The sequence below is a fragment of the Xiphophorus hellerii genome, chromosome 17, assembly GCF_003331165.1.
Source record: "Xiphophorus hellerii strain 12219 chromosome 17, Xiphophorus_hellerii-4.1, whole genome shotgun sequence".
NCBI lineage: Eukaryota > Metazoa > Chordata > Actinopteri > Cyprinodontiformes > Poeciliidae > Xiphophorus > Xiphophorus hellerii.
In genome coordinates this window covers 2,663,127-2,682,822 of record NC_045688.1, presented here as the reverse complement: position 1 = coordinate 2,682,822, position 19,696 = coordinate 2,663,127, and the positions used below count along the sequence as shown (strand labels likewise).

The 19,696-nt window shown below is 37.1% G+C and overlaps 1 protein-coding gene across 2 annotated transcripts; it reads left to right on the top strand.

Annotated features, from left to right (window-relative positions):
• The first annotated feature begins 509 nt into the window (after window positions 1-509).
• On the top strand, window positions 510-15,584 carry mdm1 (Mdm1 nuclear protein). Of its 2 annotated transcripts, none has more exons than XM_032589888.1 (16): window positions 510-755; window positions 1,556-1,655; window positions 1,769-1,891; window positions 2,904-2,984; window positions 3,057-3,118; window positions 3,178-3,273; window positions 5,112-5,264; window positions 5,595-5,728; window positions 5,810-5,897; window positions 8,919-9,136; window positions 10,751-10,876; window positions 11,079-11,161; window positions 12,525-12,589; window positions 12,667-12,916; window positions 14,207-14,269; window positions 15,082-15,584. In XM_032589888.1, exons 1-16 carry the CDS (start codon window positions 738-740, stop codon window positions 15,189-15,191), a joined length of 1,770 nt encoding a protein of 589 aa, XP_032445779.1. In that variant the 5' UTR covers window positions 510-737; the 3' UTR covers window positions 15,192-15,584. The 2 variants fall into 2 exon arrangements, with proteins under 2 accessions (XP_032445779.1, XP_032445780.1); XM_032589889.1 differs by having other exon boundaries at window positions 512-755; window positions 5,855-5,897.
• Window positions 15,585-19,696: the final 4,112 nt, after the last annotated feature.

Below are 19,696 nucleotides of genomic sequence, written 5' to 3'. Positions count from 1 at the left end.
CGGCCTACTGTCATATGGGGGACACTAGAGCCCACAAAAAGAGCCCCTGGTGGGGTAAAAAAAAAAGAAAGAAAGAAATTTTTAGGTTAATTTCAGACATTTCTGAATTTCAATAGTCAAACATTTGAAACTAAGGTTTTGGGGGGAAGGGGTTTCAGAGAATTTTTTAGATTAATCTAAAAATTTCTGCGTGTTTTGGCAGATTTTTGTTCTACAATGGACGTAACAAAAGTAAAAAGTTAAATCTGGCAAAGAAAACAACAACAAAACAACAAAAAACTTCAGTAATTTCTTTACAATTCACAATTTAAAATATTTGAAAATATAATGAAACAATTGTTTAACAACACGGAACATTTGAAAATAATCACAGCTGTTTTTTAATATATATATAAATCATTGATTAACACCTCAGTGCAATTTGATAAAAAAAATACATTTATTCATTTTAGAGTAATTTCAGTATAGATTTTCTAATGTACGATTTGACTTGAATGCACCATATTATCAACCGCGGCCGTAACTCCAGGTGTAGAGGCGCAAATGGTAGGGAAGCGATTAGCTAGGGGGGTAACTCAGCTCGGCACAACACCTGTAGCTTGACGCTTGTAGCTAGCGCGTAGCTCCGGGTGAATCAGCGGTAAACCGAACTAAAAGCGCCAGTTAGGACGCCCAGTTTGGGGTTTTGTTTCCGGGGAGCGACTTTTCCCGGTGTTACCTGAACAAGCAGGAGCGCCATGACGGTCCGCTTCAAGGTAAACAACAGGTGATACAAACAGAGGGATGCTAGCGGTCGTAGCTGCTGCTAATCACGATTAAAAACCGCTGGGAATCCGAATAAAGATCGCTGTGAAATAATAAAATGCATTACATTAAGTTTGAGTTGTCGTGAAGCGTCGTTTCGGTTTACAGCTCAGTAGAAACGGGATCAATAAGGTTTTAATCTGATATAATCTGATAATCCAATTTATCAAGTTTGGATTCCCTCTGACTGATTATTTTTTATTACCCATCTAGACCAATTTGGAAAGTTAAATGTTGACTTTACTGTTTTTTATTCTAATATGAACAGATTTTTACAGGCACAGAGTTTGTTTGTAGTCTAGTAGCCCAAACAGGGCCGGTCCGAGCCTTTTAGGGGCCCTAGGCGAATTTTTATTTTGGGCCCCCCATTCAAATTCATATTCAGACATTTCTGAATTTGAATTTTACAAACAGGTCAGCGCCAGATACTTCATTTCAAGACTACTCTAAGTGTGTAATATAGCTGCTATCATTACTTATTTTTTAAACATCATTTATGATTCAATTTGTCATTTTGCTCCAGTATGGAAATAAGGACAACCACAGAAGTACACAATCAATTGCAAAAGCAAAGGAGCTTGATTAGCAGAGCTTTTTCACCAACAGATAGAATAATCCAGGACAATTAATTTATTTTATTATTTCAACTTTAGAGAAACGACATTCTTTCGATATATTTGCTTGTCTTTGGTCTGAGATGTTGGTAATTTTTATTTTATGATAGTTCAGAGCTAAGCTGTTTCTGTTTCAGAGTCAGAGCGAGTACCAGAAGAGCTACGGTGTCCCTCGCTCCAGAAGCGTGTCGCCTCAGCGCTGCCGTCCGCTGGCCAGATTCCGCCCTGATCAGAACCGTAAGAACCTCTTATGATGTTTTTATCTAAAAAACAAAACAAAAAAAGATCTAGAAGCAACAAATGGAGATACTTTAAGAATCAGCAGCTTCCTGCTGTGTTTGTGTCTGCAGGCATCAGCAGACCTCTGAGTCTTCAACCACTGAAGAGACCCGGTCCGGCCGAGTCCGGTGACTTCCTGCCTGGTTCTCCAGCAGATCCAGTTTGCAGAACAGCACCCTCTACTGGCAGGAAAGGTGAGTGTCTGCAGGAGAACAGGAGATGATCGTTTCTGTCTGGGTGAAATTATTTTACTTTTTTTTTTTTTAACAATTTCCTCTTAAAAATCATGAAAGAATAAAAAGGAGTAAAAGGAAAAAAGTTAATTTCTAGGAATTTTGGAAATAATCTAGTCAATCAATTTTCTAGAAGGGATTATTTTTTCTCTTGCAAAGCGTCTTTGAAATGTCGAACAAGCACCAGGAAAAAAAAATTATTACCATTATTAATTTTTTTTATTTGAAAAACTAAAAAGAATCAAAAGATTTTTAGATTCATCTCAAAATTTTGCTTCTAAATTTTCTCACAGTAAAATTTTAATTTTCAAGTTATCAAACCTTTTCTGCATCAAACTTTGGCAATAATAAAAAAATACAAAGTAACTAAAAAAGACAGTTTCATTTCACTATAATTTATTAATGTTATTAATAACTTGTTGTGGTAGTATTCTAGGTAAAAGAAATTATTTTATGTTTTGAGTTATCTGAGAACCAAACACTAATTTAACAAAAAAATCCCCCAATTTCAATAACGCTTAATTAATTTATTTCAAATAAACAGATCAGATCAATAATTCACTGAGAAATTAGGAGTAATAAATATTCATTACATTCAAGTAATCCAAGCAAATTATGATAAAGTAAATTTCCTTCCTGCTCAAATTAAAAAAGCACTAAAATATATTCTCGTTTTTTTTTTAGCAAATAGAAATAATTTTATTCATTCTGCCGAACCTAAAACAAGAAAAATTTGATCTGATTTAACTTTAGATGGTCAGAAAAAAATGTGCCTTTTTTTATTAGGTGTGTAAAAACATTTGGTTTCAATTGTAAATATTGTTTCCAAATTTCAGGCTTTTATAAAAATATTAGATTAGATTTTATTAATAAACTTACTGAAAACCAAGAACTTTCCAAATTCAAGGATTTTCCAGGATTTTAATAATCTGGATGTTTCACATGATCACCATGATTCTGCATTAAATTCCAGATTCTCCAGTTTCTAAACCACCAAATGTTTCTGGATCGGAACCAGAACCTGGATCCAGACCAGTAGCTGATGGAACATCCGGTAAATGTGCAGAACTTTGAGGTTCTGTCGCCCCAGATCGTCGCTGGTCTCACATCTGCTCTGTGTCCTCAGTGAAGCTCCGCCCCTTTGAGCCCGGCGGACCTGCAGAACCGGAGCAGCAGCCGGGAAACCAGGTGAGACCATCTGGAACGCTGAACCGGAAGCAGCAGGATGTGACCGGTTTGTGTTGCAGGTCGGCAAGGCGTGGGGTCAGAGGTCAGAGTACCACAGGCAGTTTGGCTGGAAGAAGCCTGTACCTGCAGCGTCGCCATTACTGACAGCAGAGCAGGTGAGAAAGACGTCTAAGCATGACAACTTCCTGTTTTCCATCAGGAAGCATGAACTCCGTTCGCTTGGGGAGGCGTGAATGCTAATCGGAGTTAGCTTAGCGCTAACAGGAGAAATGACTCATGGTCTTTTTTTACCAAAGACAAAAGGAAAATCCTCCAACCGCTAAAACCTGACGCCTCTCCATCTTTATTTACGTTTCGTGAAGAAACAAGTTGTGCTCAGTGTCGATTTGTTTCCTTCAGTGGTTCTTGGTGCAGCGCCCCCGCAGGCGAGGAGGGGAACAAGTTGCTCAAAGGGTTTGATTGGTTCCCAATCTGATGGAAAAACATCTTTACAGAGATGTCTGAGGTGTAGACCACTCCAAAAAGCAGAAAGTAGACTGCAGCCCAGGGCATTCTGGGTAAATACAACCAAAACAAACGCGCTAGCCTAGCACTAGCGGGAGACGTTTTTAGCCAAAGACCAGAAATCTGATGCCACTCCATTTTTTTTTGTTTTGCGAAGTATCACACAGCATCTTCTTCTGAGGTTTTCATGTCATTTCCTTCAGTGGTTCTTGGTGCAGCGCCCCTATAGGCCAGGAGGGGAACAAGTTATTCAAAGAGAACCACAGCAGCTGAGTAACAAATGTTGTTACCCAAATCTCACCGGGGGGATTATTAATCCCATCAGACCTTGGAATGAGCTGAGTGGGATAAATGAATATTAATTAATCAGTTAATTTCACAAAAAAGCTCACAGCATACTGTTTATTTTATTATGAATATCACTAGGATTCATTTCTGATTTATTAAAGGAAAAAGAAACAAAAACAGTCAAACTACGACAGAATGAGGAACTCAGCGGTTTAGTAAAACTAGAAATTTAAACAGTAAACAGAAATACAAATATCAAAATAATTGTGATAAAATGTAAAATAATGTCCAACAAAATACAGCTAACTGAATTTGGATATAAAACATAGAATAATGAAATATTAAATGTAAAACAGAAATTTTGACTAAATTCAGGAGGTTTTAATTTGCTTTTATTACATCACAGAAAGTTTTTCTTTTTGTTTAACAGCAAAATTCTGAATTTAATCAGATTAATTCAGTTTAGGTATCATGATGAGGTAAGCAACTTCAGTCGCTTCAGAGAAATTTCTTAATGTGACCACAGAGAGGCGGAGTCTGTGTTATATTAGTCAGTAATACAGATAATAATAATTTTTTATTGGTAAATGAATGATTTCTCATCTTATCGGACTGTTGCATAATAATAAACATCTGTCACAATTTTTGCCATCCACTGTTTCTTGAAGCAGCTTTTATCTCAATCAGATTTTGTAGATAAAAAAAGCAGCAAATGTTTTACCTTAACTATCTCAGCAGGGGGCAGCGTTTTTTAAATCAGACTTTTCTCAAAATTATTTTCCACCAAAATGAATCAAACTCATCAGATAAGGGAACCGTAAACACATTCAGTAAATAATTGTTTTTATTAAGGTAGAAAATGTGTTTGTTACTAACTAAATGAAATAAAGTTGTATTTTAAAATTGTAATTTAAATGTAAGTGTAATTTATCACATTCTGATGCAGTTTTTATGTGAAATATTGCACAAATAAAAGTTAGTCATTTTAAAATTTCATTCTGGGTAAAAAAAAAACATTAATAGATGAACAGAAGAAAGAAATTGATAGAATTCAGTTGATTATCAGTGAACGATAACTGTAATTCTCCTGTTTGTCCACCAGATGGCGGCACACCAGCCTCATCCAAACCGATTAGGTCGCAACTCTTTGGAGGTTTTCTGAGTGGTTGTTCAGTTGCTGACCTTTGACCCCATCTCGCAGGTGTTGCACTCCAGCAGCAGGTCCATCCCGCCCTTTAAGAAGAACCCCGTCCCCATGGAAACGGAGTACCGCCGGAGCTTCCAGGGTCTGGCCCCGCCTTCCGGTCTGCGCCTTCGGAGAAATCTGGGACATCCGGTGTTTCACACATACAGAGTAGGTAACACACACACGCCTACACACACACACACACACGCACACACACACACACACACACACACACACACACACACACACACTATGCAGACTGTAGGAGAGGAAATCTTCTTGCTTCTAATTGATCTTATCTAATTTTTAATTCTTTAAGATTAAAATTTTTAGAAAATTTGTCATTTGTAATTTCTTTTTTAGAAAAGAAATCAAGCAAAAAAAAAAAAAGAATAAAAAATATCTGATTTTTTGTTATTATCTTGAAGCCACTCTGTTCAGCTCTGCTCTTTGACCTTTGACCTGCTAACTGACCTGCTGTCCTGTTTTTACCTGCAGACTCACAGAAGGAAAAGTTTGGATGGACAGAATAACAAACTTCCTGTCAAACAGGAAACCGCTCAGGGCGACGGTGGGTCCCGGTTGCCCCTGACGACGGCCCTTCCGCCCGCTCAGGTGCGGAGGAGACACAGGTGAGTTCCAGGCCGAGTGTGTTCAGCGTCTCTGACAGGCCGGTGAAATGATGCGTGGAACCGTTCCTGTGTGTCTGGCAGGATGTTGACTGAGTATCAGTCCAGCTTTCGTTCTCCTCTCTGCAGGAACCCAAAAGGGGGCGGAGCCACGGACGACTTCACCGAGCAGGTCAGAGGTCAATTTACATTCATCACACCGCCTTTCACTTTCTGTGACATTCAGCACTTTTTATTTCCTACTGTAAAATATTTTGGTAGAGAACAATTGAACATCAGAGTCTGCCTTGTTGGAAAGTTATAAAAAGACTTCAAATGCCGCCTTCGATATCGAAACTCCACCTACAAGTTTCAGTTGAACTTTGAAGTTAGAAATTCAATGAAATTCTAAGGTTTTCTGTAGCAGTCAGTCTCGCAACGAATCTGAAGAAATCTCTGACAGAAGAATGTTGCAGTATGGCACTTAGTATCCTGACATGCTGACAGCTCAATGTTCATAAGTAACGTCCTGGATGACATCTTCAGCTGCTAATCCACCTCCTTTGCTTTTGCTACTCGTCTTTGAATCTCTGGCCAAGTGGTTAGAGAGATGTTGGAGTAGGGGATATGATCATTGTGCAATATGAAAGAAAGAAGAGATGGTTTGAACTTCTTCCCTCTCTCTTTCTGCTCTTGGCTGCAAAAATAAAACTTCACAGTTTTAAGCAGCAACAATTTTCCTCTCATCCTTTGGCAGGACGGACAGTTTTGGTTTGAGTCCTTAGTTACTCACACGGGAAGTTTAAATGATCGTTTCTGCCTTTAACCAAACAGAATACAGAAAATAAAAGCTCTGCCTCTTTAAAAGAGAAGAGGAAAGCAGATCAGGTGGAGGAGGGGGGTTTGAAGCAGCAGGACAGTCCAGCGCCTGTGGTGAGTTCACTGTCTGCAGGAGAAGCAGGAAATCTCACTGAAGTTGTGTTTTAGGGGATTGTTTCGGCCGGTGTGTGTTTTTCTGTGTTGCTCATGAAAAACCAAAGTGCTGAGTGTCAGCAGAAGAAACCACAGTGGTTCGTTTCAGGGAAACTTCTCTGCGTTACTCACAGGCAGGTCGGTTCCCAACAGCCCTGTGGAAAATGTTGTTGAGGAGGGGGGCAGCCGTTTGCACAACATCAAAGATTTCGCCTCAAGGCATCAAAAATACTAAGAAAAGCACCTGCATCTGTTTGCTCTGCAGGAAAAAACCGTTTCTGCAGCTGCTGGTGTGTTTTCAAACCACCAGCTGTTAATCTGCTGATGTAATAAATAGAAAAAAATCAATGCAGCACCAATAACAGGGCCTGAAATGACCAACAATCCAAAACAATACCACGCGTTTCAGTTGCATTCGACTTTTAACAACACCTAAAATGTTCCCAGAGGTCCAGTTGGAAAAATTTAAGCTAAAACGAATAGTTGCTGCGCCACCTGGTGGCAAAAACAGGGAGGTGAGTGCAGCAAAACCAGAGCTGGGTGATTTTTAAAAACAAAATCAGATTTTATTTCATACAAGATTCAATTTTAATCTATTTTTATATTATGGATGACAGAAAATATTTCCAAAAAATTTGCTTTTATTTAATCTATATGACAATTAAAACAATAATTTTATAATTTCCATTTGCATCATTTACTGTTTTTCTCTTTTCAGTCGCGACTATCTCTTTTTTTAATAATTCATTTTATTTGTTGTTTCTGTTATTTTATTTATTTTGGATATTTAAAGTGTCTTCCAGTTCCACTGTCAAATGTTCATTTAAATTTAAGATTTATTGATATTTAAGACTCAGTTCTTGCATTATTATTATTATGCCGTTACCATTATATTACCTGAAAATGGTCTCAATAGTATCGTTTATCGCGATAATTCTGGGACGAAGCAAAGTTTGTTATCATGACAGGACATTTTTTTTGTTTAATCATGAGAATATAGTAATAATTTTACCAGAAAAACATCTTAAAATGTTAAGAAAGATCTAAAACTCTGGTGTGAAGTTGTTCAATCATTTCAATGTCTTATTATGAGTATCAGGAAACCCTGAGAGAAAATGTGGAGCTGCTTGTAAAGAAGCTAAAACTCGAGAAAAATCACCGTAAAGTCAATAACTTGGAGATAAATTATAACTTTTGTTGAGCTTTCTGAAATATTCTTGCTTAGAAGTCAAACTAATTCAGGCTGAACTGGTGGAAAAGCAGAGGAGACATTTTTCTGTCTGTTGGGGGTTTTTATATTTTCGGCGGCCATCTTGTTGGGCGGGGTTCTGACCCGTCAGCTCGTTACTTCAGTTCCACCTTTCGAATGGAAACGATGCAGATGCAGTGAGTCACCTGCTGAGACTCAAATAAAAACTACTGAGTCCAAACTTTTTAAAAGTTACCTCTCTAGTGGAGCTTTTATGTGTTTTTTAAATATCATCATCAAAAGTTTTAATCCTCTAAATGAATCACATCAATTTTCTCTCCGTCTTTTTGACTCAGTCTTTTTCTTTTCTGAGCCGACGTCACGAACAAACCAGTGGGAGGAAGTGATGAAACGCTGACAGGTGATTCCTGTCGAGGTTGGGCCGTGGACAGACTGAGGTTAGCTTCACAAACGGGGTCAGAGGTTATCCAGGGTCCAGAACGTCGGGTTTACCAGAATCTACGACTTCAGCTGCAGTGACACGACTGGAGCGAAGCAGCTGAGGTTGACGGCAGACAGAATAATTAACGCCACAAACTACCAGATTTCTCTCAGAGCATATCAAACTTTTTATTTCTCTTTTAAAGTCAATATTTTTAAGATAATAAATAGATTTTTATCAATAAATATGGAAAAATTGATGTTTTGAAGTCATATTTTATGGCTCAAAATTCTCTCAATGTTTCTGATCTTATTTAAAATGAGGAATTCACCAGTGGAAAAAATTATTGCATCTCCTGTTTTCTGACTGTGAGATTTTTTAAATAAAACCCAAATTATTTATTAATAAAATCAAGTTTCAAATGCAGTTCAAACACAGAAATATAAAACACAGAAATAAAAAGTCATAAACGCATCATACAGTCACCAGTTGAGAAACTAGTAACTAATATTTTGTCTTTGTTAAACTCATCAATATGTTGGTCAGTGATTATTGGTTGGAAGCCGCTGACCAGGTGGGTTTTAGGCTCAGAGTTTCACCTGTTTGTCCAGGTGAAGGAGCGCAGGCAGCAGGCCCAGGCGTACCGACGCAGAGCCTGGGGAACCAACTTCTCCAGGGACCATCTGAGCCAGTTGCTGTCCGAACACAACGCTCTGTGGGAGCCCACCGACTCCCACTCAGACCCCTCCACCCCACCACCCAACCGTGACCTTTCACCTGAGCCGGACAGCCGCAGCGCTTCCTGCGTAGAAGCCCTGGACCTGGCCAGGTGAGGAGCGACGCAGGTAGGAGTGGAGCTGGGCGATAAATCAATTTTAGCGATTAATTTAGAGAAAATCTGGATTTTTTTTTTTCCACCAATGCAGTCCTCAAAGTGATGTCATCACGCCCAGAGCGGCCATCTTGTTTTACAGCTTCTATTTATTTGGACTTTGAATTCAAGTCAACTCTATGACAGAATATTAGGACTAGACTACTTTGATTTTCTTCTAATTATGAGAATAAAATGAGAATTTTATAAAAACACCAAAATAAAAAATAACAAAAATGAGGAATGTGGAGCATTTTGTGAAGTTATATTTTGGTATGGACCGTTGCAACGTAACTGCACAAATTCACACCCCATCTCTCTGCGAGAGGGCAAAAAACTGCTAGCAGATTATGACTAGCATTGGTTTTAGCTGTTGTCAACATAATGAGCTAAATCTTAAATGTGAGCCTGATAAATAAAATAAAAAGGGACGCAGTGCTCTGCTACTAATTATCAACACTAGGACAGCTTGATAACAAAGTCAGGACAAAGTTTTAATTAAGAAGAAAATAGCAAGGGAAAAGGAAATAATTCAGTTATGCTAGCTTGACTATGACAATCTTATGTAGATGTGCTGTGGAATTTGGTGTTTCGGTTCAGTTAAAATAAAAAAGGAAACCTAAACACCCACTCTAACAGACCATTAGTACATCAGGTGTTTAAATTAGCTAATCAACCACCACTGTGTTAGCTTAGCTAATAGCAGCGGTTAGCGGTAGCTAATCTGCCACAGCGATCACTTATCAATAATCTCATCAAGCCCGAAAACAAACTATAATGGACTGAATATTTTATTCTTTGTGTGGGAAAATGTTTACGTGTTTTATGGTGTTGACTCATAAAACATAAAGTGGTGTTGTTGTCAGTTGCCGTGGCAACAGGTGTGGGTGTAGTACAGCCGACACACAGAGCGAGAAAAAAAGTGGTTTTGAGTAATTCTGTAACAGTTTTTCCCTTTGCTGTGACACACTGCACTAAACTAATGCCTTCATCTCCCGGTTTCATTTTGTTAATCGTCTTTTTGCCGTCCAGCTTCGTACGCATTCGCAAAATTTCCAAAGGTAAACAATAACATGCAACAGGCTCCATAAGTTTTACAAATAAGAAATGCTTATTTGTTTAACACACCAGCATCAAATTATTATCAGCAACAAAACTTTGAATCGATCCTGCAAACAATGAGTTTATTTTGAAGAAAGATCCACATGACCTGAGCTGCTCACATCCCATCCTGATTTTAAAAAAGCCTTTTTTTTTCAATAGAACAACTTTTTATTGTAAAGTTTTTTCGGTAGAATTGTGCCTTTTTTCTGCTAATATTCTGAATATATTCTCGTAATTAATCCCGATGCTCCGTTGTCCCACTCACAAAAGAGATGATTGAAATAAAAGCCACTTGTTGAAAATAATTTCATTTGTAGAGAAAAAAAACAGATTAAAATCGGATTTGGTATAAATAAATAAAAAAAAAATTTGAGATTTTATTCTTAAGCCGTATCGCCCAGCTCTAGGCAGGAGGCTGGAACCTGATCTGACCTCTGACCTGAACTGGTTTCTGTCTGGTCGCTCCAGTATGTCCAGTAGGAGGTCGTCAGTCAGTGGAGGAAAAACTCAGAGAAACGCTGGGAGGGAAACGCCTCCAGGACCCGGAGCTGAACGCCACACAGCCTGGGCAGAAGAAGAAGAAGAGACAGAGGAGTAGGTTTTTTTCTTTTTCTATTATAGTAATTATATATTCTTGACTTTGTTTTGAAGTGTTTGTGGTGTTTTAATTAAGCAGTTGTAACTTGAGTCTATTTTTGCCTGAAGATAATCTCCAGCACTGACAGAAAGTGTGTCAAAAGTGTGAAAGTCAGATCAAAGCCACCTCAGCTTTCAGGAACCAACCGTGTGTTTTCAGAGAGGAGGGAAGGTTACCGACTCCCAGACTGAAAACGAGGCCGGTTCAGAGGACCCACCACGACCTGACCACACCTGCCACAGGTACACATTCCTACAGGACACGGAAACCACCCAGCGCCGTAAAACCTGATGATACCTTAACGTTTCTGATTCCCAACAAGGAAAAAATTGCATGCAATCCTGGTTTAGAGTTAAAGACAAAGTTCTTACAGATTTGGCCATTTTAAGAAGCTGCATGCGCAGCTGACAGAGAGTCAAGTGTTTCCAGGAAGATCAGAGGTCAAGCTGAGGTCTCAAAGACCTCAGCTTGACCTAGAAAGCTTTCCGAGAAAACGACTCAGAAAAGAAATTACACTTCTGTTAGCTGGTAGAGCAGAAGACAACTGATCAGGCTGCAGCTTCTAGTGTTTGTTTCTCTAAAGGATGTTCTTTTCCTGCAGAAACATGCAACATTTCCTCTCTCTATTGTGCTCACTGCAATTAATAAACCACTTCCTCGCTCAGATGCAGCGAACACAGAACTGACTGACTGTTTTTACTTCTAAGGTAATGATAAAACATCACAATGCAATAAGCAGTCACGCTGTATAACATAAGGTTTCATACATGCAGAGGCAGTAGATGCGTTTCCATGAACAATATAATTGCACAATTTGACATTTTGAAATTAGATTTGTTTAATGGAAACACGTCATTTTTGAAATCACTTTATTTTAGATAAAAGGTTTTTGCACTAGAATGAGAAGCTGATTTATTTTGCAAAACTGCAATGGAAACAATTTTTTAATCATACGAGTCACATGATCAACAAACAGATGTTACTACTGCTGGAGACAACAAAGAAAAAGTTAGTTCATGTGCACTTATCACATGAGCTAACTTATTCACATGTGATTTTAATTACATTTCTTATTTAATGGAAAGATCGCAACTGCAAAATGTTATTTTTCACCCGCTGCACAAAGAACCACTGAAGGAAACAACAGAAAAACCTCTGAATAAGACGCTGAATGCAGCTTTCCTCTTCACTAAATGCAAACAAAAATGGAGTAGCGTCAGATTTGAGGAGTTTTAGGATTTCTCTTTTGTCTTTGGTAAAAGAACAACGAGTAATTTTTTCCTGCTAGCACTAGGCTAACATGTTTGTTTTGGGTGTATTTACCCAGAATGCCCTGCTCTTTTGGAGCGATCCGGTCAGCACGTATGCATTCCAACCCAAAATATCCACGATGAGCTAAAATCACAGCATGATCTTAGATTTGACAGCATGCTCGGACATCTTTCTGTTGTTGAGGCTCATACATGCAGCGCTGCACATGTCAAACTTCTGCATACATCCTGGTGGTATTTTTAATAATTACTTTCTCTGTATCCATTTCATTTGAGTTTTTCAGTCATATTCTACAGCCAAACATACCAAACATATGTCCTGTTTGCCCTCCAGGGGGAGCTATTCTTGTTGGAAAGCCGACCAACAGGGATGATTCTTCTCCTATCAAACAAAAACAGGTAACTTAGTTCTAATAAAACTTTTTATATATATGATGTCACACAATAAAGGGTCATGTGACCTTTTATCTGTCCAGAAATTCGCTTCACCAGAATTTGGGTCAGAGGTCAGCGTCAACAAGCCGGTCAAACTGAAGGAGGCGTGGCCAGAGAACACCCCCATGTCTTTAAACCCCCCTCCTACCAACAAACAGACCCCCAGCCCTCAGCCTCAACCAATCAGGACGAAGCAGGCGCCTCCTTCTCCAGTAGCCCCGCCCCCTCTGGGCTCCCCGCCGCAGCATGGGATCCAGGGAATGCTGAGACACCCGGACTTCCAGCACAACGGTGAGCTTCAGAATCCTGTGCGGTTCCTGTTTCTGGTTTTCTACATCCTTCCTTCCACTAAACTTTCTATTGAAATGCTTTGTGAACAACTAGTTTCTTATTTATTTACCAACAAATCAGAAGTCTTCCTACTGAGATCCGTTTCCACTACGGGTTCGTAAACGGTTCTAGAACGTATTTAGGGATGAGTTTCGACTTGGAGGTTGTAATTTGAGCCATTTTTGTGCATCAGGTTTCCTCATGATGCAACAGCCGAGTCCACAATGCCAACAAAAACAGTGAAATCAGACCAACATGGGATTAATCTCAGGCCGTACAAAAGCAAAGAACGGCAACGCCAGACTCATCGGAAACGTAAAAGCCGGATGAGTAATTCAGTAAAACTGAATTAAAACCAGTTTCAGGTCAGAGAAAGTTTAATAATTAGAACAGTTGTGATCACTTTAATCTGCATCTCTGATCAAACTGTAAAAATTATTCCTACTGATTAAAAAAGGCTTTCATGAAGCATTTCTGGCACTGAAGGCTTCCCATAATTAATATTTTACACTAAGGTTTTATGATTTCAATAAAATCAAAATAATCAACTTTGTTTTTATTGCACAAAAACACAACAGTGAATTTGGGAACAAAATATACAAAAAACTGTTAACTGTAACTATAAATACATATATAAAAGTGTTACTGGTGCAGATAAAAATAAAAAAAAACTAAAATAAATATACAAATAATAATAATACTGAATTAATATTTGTTTTATAGTTAATATAAAATCTAAAATTGAGGAAGGAACTGACTTGTTTGGATTGCATTGATTAAATTTTTGTCTAGTTTGTCAGTTCATGCATTAGAAACGCATCTTAATATAATATTTAAACTTTAAAGAGGATTTAAACAATATACTTCCAGGAGTAAATCACAAAAACCCACTGGTTTCTGCTTAAATTCAGAAAATTAGAAGGGAAAGGAGATAAAAAGTTCCTCCTTCCAGTTACAGAGAATCAAAGAAAGTCGATGCTCTGCAGCTGAATCAGCAAGAAAAACCCTTTTTATTGTCACGTTATGCCGTGCAGCCCAACAGCTGAGGCATTAGAGGGAAACTAAACCCACACAGAGAGAGGAGAGAGTGTTGGATAACAACACGGGTTTGTCCCTCTTTACTTCCTCATCTATTTCTCAACGGATCAGTTTTCATATAAAAGATGGAAGATTTGACAAACGCATGAATGAGAAAAGAGGAAGGCGGCGATTGTTGTGGTTCTGAGACTAATTAGGTTTTTTCCTCTTCAGGTGATTTGGGTTTGAGGTTCAGGGAGCTGCCATGTTCCAGAGGAGGCTGCGGTTCTGATGAAGGTGAGAAAACCATTAAACGGACTCTGATCTGAAGATGGAGCACATCACCCGGTTCTGAAGTCCTTCCAGAGAGAATAGACTTTAAAACACTTCTGTTAGTTTAGAAATCACTAACAGCTTAGCATTAAAATACTGACATATTTGGACCTTCAGAGACACATAAAGACAATTACAAAGTCAGTCTTCTTTCACATCAGACATCTGCTGTTCTGGTTCTGGTCTGCTCTACAGAATCAGAACCAGTAGCATTCAGCTTCTATACACCACAAATTTGGAACAAATTTCCAAAAAACTGCAAAACAGCTGAAACCAGGGAGGCACCGATATGAACATTTAGACCAATATCAATATCTGATATTAATATTGCTGTTTTGGCCAATAACCAATACTTACTGATGTTATTTATTATTATATCTCCAAAAAACTGACCAGAAACAAAGGCAACAAGATGAAAATAAATATTGGTTGCTAATATTGGCCCAATTGTATTTATTGGGCCGATATTGATATGTTAAAAAATGACTAATATCGGCCGATACCGACGTTGGTGCCAATATATCATGGATCCTTCGCTGAATCACAGAGTTCTTTTAAACCTAGACTAAAAACCCAAATGTTGCTTTGGAACATAAAAAATGAAACATTAACCAACATTTTTTAAGTGTAATGATGGCAAAATGTAACGTTTCAATTATTGATTTTTGTGTTTTTATGATGCAAAGCTTATTGCTGAAATGTGTTATAAAAATAAACTTGATTGATAGAAAACATTCAAAACTCGACAGTAAATCTTTTTACGTTTTGTCACCCAGACGACCGACTGTCAGTGATGTCATGGCGCTCGGCGGCTTCGTGCTCGGCAGCGTCCGCCGTCCTGGAGCGCGCTCAGAAGAGACGGGAAGACTTCTGGGGAAAGAGATGACGCTGTAAACTCAAACGTTGTAGACAGTAGAGATCTTTATTTTTGTAGCAGATGTAAATTATGTTTAACAGAATTGTTTTTATCTTAAGTGAACATGATAAGTTTTTAAGTAGAAGCCAGCAGGACTTCTCTTGTTTTTACACCCGAGGTGTTTAGTTTGTGTAAAACTGCTCCCTGTCTTGGTGCGACTCGGTTGCAGGAACCGGACCAAAGCAAAGTGGAGCGGTTTGTTTGTAGTGAGAATGTAATCCAGAGTTTGGTAGTAACTGCACTGCAAAAGCACAAAACATTACCAAGTAGTTTTTGTCTAATTTCTAGTGCAAATATCTTAGTACACCTGGGAAAAAATGTCTTGTTACAGTAAGTGAAATAATCTGTCAGTGGAACAAATAATTTTTCTTAAATTATAAGGAATCATTTACTTAAAATAAGCTCCAATTTCTTGTATTTGTAAGTTAGTTTTATCTGTTTAGAAATATTTAGAAACTTAACCAAAGTTACTTGGTAAGATTTTTGCAGTGTACCAAAATTTACTTTGTTGAGATGAGTGTTTTTATATTTTATCATGAAGTATCGCTACTTTAAATGAGTAAAAGCATCTGTAACTTCACTGAATGAAAAATAAACTTATTTTAATCAAAAATTCACCAAATAACATGCAGCTTTTCTTAATGTTAACGAGTTTTAAATCACGAGAATTTGATTTGGAAAGAAAATCATTTGTCTGATTTTGTTATTATGCTATTTATATGAACTATTTTCATTATTTTGACCATTTGAAATCCCAGAATTTCCACAAGTTTTAATCATTTAATATGATTTAAAAAGTAAAAAAGACCTTTTTTACTCTGAGTTATTTCATGGACGGCTACTTTTTACTTTTACTTGAGTAAAAACATGTTGCCGTAACGAACAACCAATAAACTCAGCTGATTTGAGCCAATAGGTATGAAAATGACAGAAAGCACTTATGAATGTGATACATTTGTTTGTGTTGAACCTCCTACATGCCAACAATTTCCTGATTTGTTTAAATTATTCAATTTCTTCTATTTTCTAGATTTGCAGATTTGTTTCTCGGCTCGTGACAATTATTTGTAACAATTTTCTTTTCCGCTCAGTTTAATTGATTGTAATGTATTGGGGAAAATGTAGTGCAAAATTGTAAAGTTGAAGGAAAATTACTCAATTAAATGTTGTTTTTTTTATCAATAAATTTGTTGCTTGTTTTTTTTTTTCTTGTGGTTTTGGGATTTTTTGGTAATGTAGACAACCCGAGTAAATACAACAAACAGTTTTTATGATTTTATTTTCTATCCAAACCAAACTGGCACTTTGTGAAAACGTAATTCACCTTTAAAAGTCATGAATTATCGTGTTTTTGGAAAGTTGGGTTTAATTTCAGCAGCACATTACAAATAAACCCATAGTGTCCTGATATAAAGACATTCAAAAACAAACCAAGCCTGCTGTATGAATACTTTTGGCCTGTCTCTCCTGAAGGAAATAAAATGCATTGGTTTGATATTTAGATTAGTGCCACCTGCTGGGCAGAACTGTAAAACTTTAAACTGTTTAACATCAATCTATCCAGAAACGTCGAGTTTTGTTGTTGTCGTTTTAAATGTTGCCACAAGAGGGCAGTAAGCATCAAAACCTGACAGTAAAGCGAATAAACTTTTAAAAATAACACCCGATGAAGAATAGATAACATTTTACTGGATGATAAACTGTCTCAAATTATTGCAATAAACAATTATATTGTTGTTCTGAGACTATTTTCAAATAATGATAGTAATGTATTGATTTTTTTCTCTCTCAAAAATCAATAAATTTATATTTTGTAAATAATGGTGGAACAGAAAGACATTTGAAATATCCAAAACAACAACTCAAAACCAAAACTATTTAAAAAAACCCGGATTATAACAAAATTGTCCTTCAAAAAAATAATCAGAATTGAAATTATTGAGCTGATTTAAATTTACTTTGCAATTAATTGATTGATTATTGCGACAGGCTTAGCTGGGACAACGTGTAAAACATAAGTAAAAACTGAAATGATGATGAGCAAAACCAAATATCTGAAAAAGACATTTGAACATTAAATATCTTGTCTTTGTAGTGAATTAAGTTGCAAATCTCTGTATTCTGTTTTTGTTTTTATTTATGTTTTACAGTTCACTGGAATTAGCGATAAATCAGTGCAGTAAAATCCAGTGTGTGTTCAGAGATCTTAATTAAAGCAGGAATTTCCAGCAGAAACACAGAACCTTTTCCAGGCTCCGCGGTGACGCTGCGGCAGAACAAACAGCGCCGGCTCTGAACAAACACACCTGGCCACGCCTCCAGGTGTGTCCGTGCTGCAGAGCGGCGGCTGACCGTGAATTCCCCTCATAAACTCAGAGCAGAACAAACAGCGCTGAGCTCACGGAGGCGGCGGCGGGCGCTCCCGTGACGTCGCTCAAACCATTTCATCAGAGGAAACGTCTCCGAACACGAATCCTCGCTGCAGCCGTTTGACCAGAGGACTTTCACAGATTTCACTAAATCTCCCACAGACGTAACAGAAAACGAAACATTAGTCATTAACTGCTTTATTATCCTTTATGAGAATGGACTCAAGCTAAATTTCGCATGTAATCTCTAATATATTAATGACCTACTTCTGGGAAATAGTCTTATTAATCTACTTTTCATGAGCTTTACAAGTTTTACAGTAAAACTGTTTCGTAAACTTTCTGTCTTTCTAAGCCTGTGGCAATAAGAAATTAATTGCAACATAAATTTAAATGATCTCAATAATTTCCATTCTGATAATTAATATTTTTTGATAATCCATAGTACTTATGGTTTCAGTTTTGCTTATGGTTTTATTTTGGATACTTAAAATGTCGTCTAGTTCTTTATAGAGCGAACTTGTATTACTGTCACTTTCATTAGATTATTTTAAAACTCAAAACAATAATAATATCTTTTATCACAATAATTATTGGGACAATTTATCATCCAGCAAAAGTTTTTATAGTGACATATTAAAATGACCTTAAATCATAACAGTAATCAAGGACAAATGTGTTGGGTAATGGATGGATATTATAGAAATTACTGTATTTGTATTTCTCTTTTTACTCATTTTTGTTATTGCACATCTGTTTTCCTGCAATATCGTTCTTTGAGAGAGCGATAAACGACGATCAGTATTGTTTATCGCAATTATTACAGGGGTAATTTATCGTCCAGGAAAACTTTTATTGTACATTTGTTTACCATAAATGTAAATATTATTGTCTTTTTCAATCTTCAATACAAATGAACATTATGTAAATGTTTGAAAAACTCGTCGAATTCAGTTGAACATCTTTTGGATTGAGTCCGATAAACCGATTTCTACTTCTGGTCTTAAACAGGATTCGACCAGTTTAAATAAAACATCAGTCTACCTGGCGTGCCGTGGTGGCGGAGGGGTTAGCGCGACCCACATTCAGAGGCAACGTGGCCTCGACGCGGCCGTCGCGGGTTCGACTCCCGGACCTGACGATGTTTACCGCATGTCTTCCCCCCTCTCCTTTCCTGTCAGCCTACTTTGAAAAAGGGACACTAGAGCCCACAAAAAGACCCCTTGTGGGGCGATAAAAAAAAAAAAAATCAGTCTACCTAATTAATAATTAATTGTTATGCTACACTGCAAAAACTATCACATAGATCAAACTTAAAGAAAACACGGCAACGTTTACCAAACAAGCAACTGGTATTCTAGGTATTGTACATTTAACCTATTTTGTTGAAAAAACAATTTCCCAAAAAATAGGGGTCGGCACTTATTGTTTATCATTTATCATTGATAAAAATTTAGATTTATCATCATAATAAACTTCATTTAATGATGTTTTAATAAAAAACAAAACAAGTTTTATTGTCAGGATTGATAGTTTTGCTATTTTTTTCCACAGTTTGTTTATTGAAACCATCAATTAATACCAATAAATTTGAAAATATTGCAGATTAGTGACATAAAACAGACTTCTTAATGTGATTGGAGTCCTAAAGAAAGAAATGTGAACGTTCTTCAAGAACAGTATTTGTGTTTGTGGGGCTATAATTAATGTGACACAGTAACCTAAAAAAGACAAAATAAACACTTTCATTGTTCTTACAATAGTACTGCAGAGCGTTAGATCTTAAAACACAGGAATAGATTTATAATAATTCACACTATTAGCAAGAGAAAATAAAGAATATTTGGGCTGAAAAATAATAATCTAAACAGACCTTACAGTAATTTCCAATTCAGGGTTTTACTGAGTTTGTTTCGAGAAGCAGGACAGTTATCGGTTCAATTCCCAGATACTGTAATAAATGTCACATCAACTTGTCATAAGATTGACTGAAACCTAAAATATTCAACCTGACAGGTTTAATGAGATTCAGAAAATGGAAAATTAGTTTTTGTTCCTCAAAACATTTAGTTATTCTTTAGTTTCTGCATAATTGCTTTAGAAATG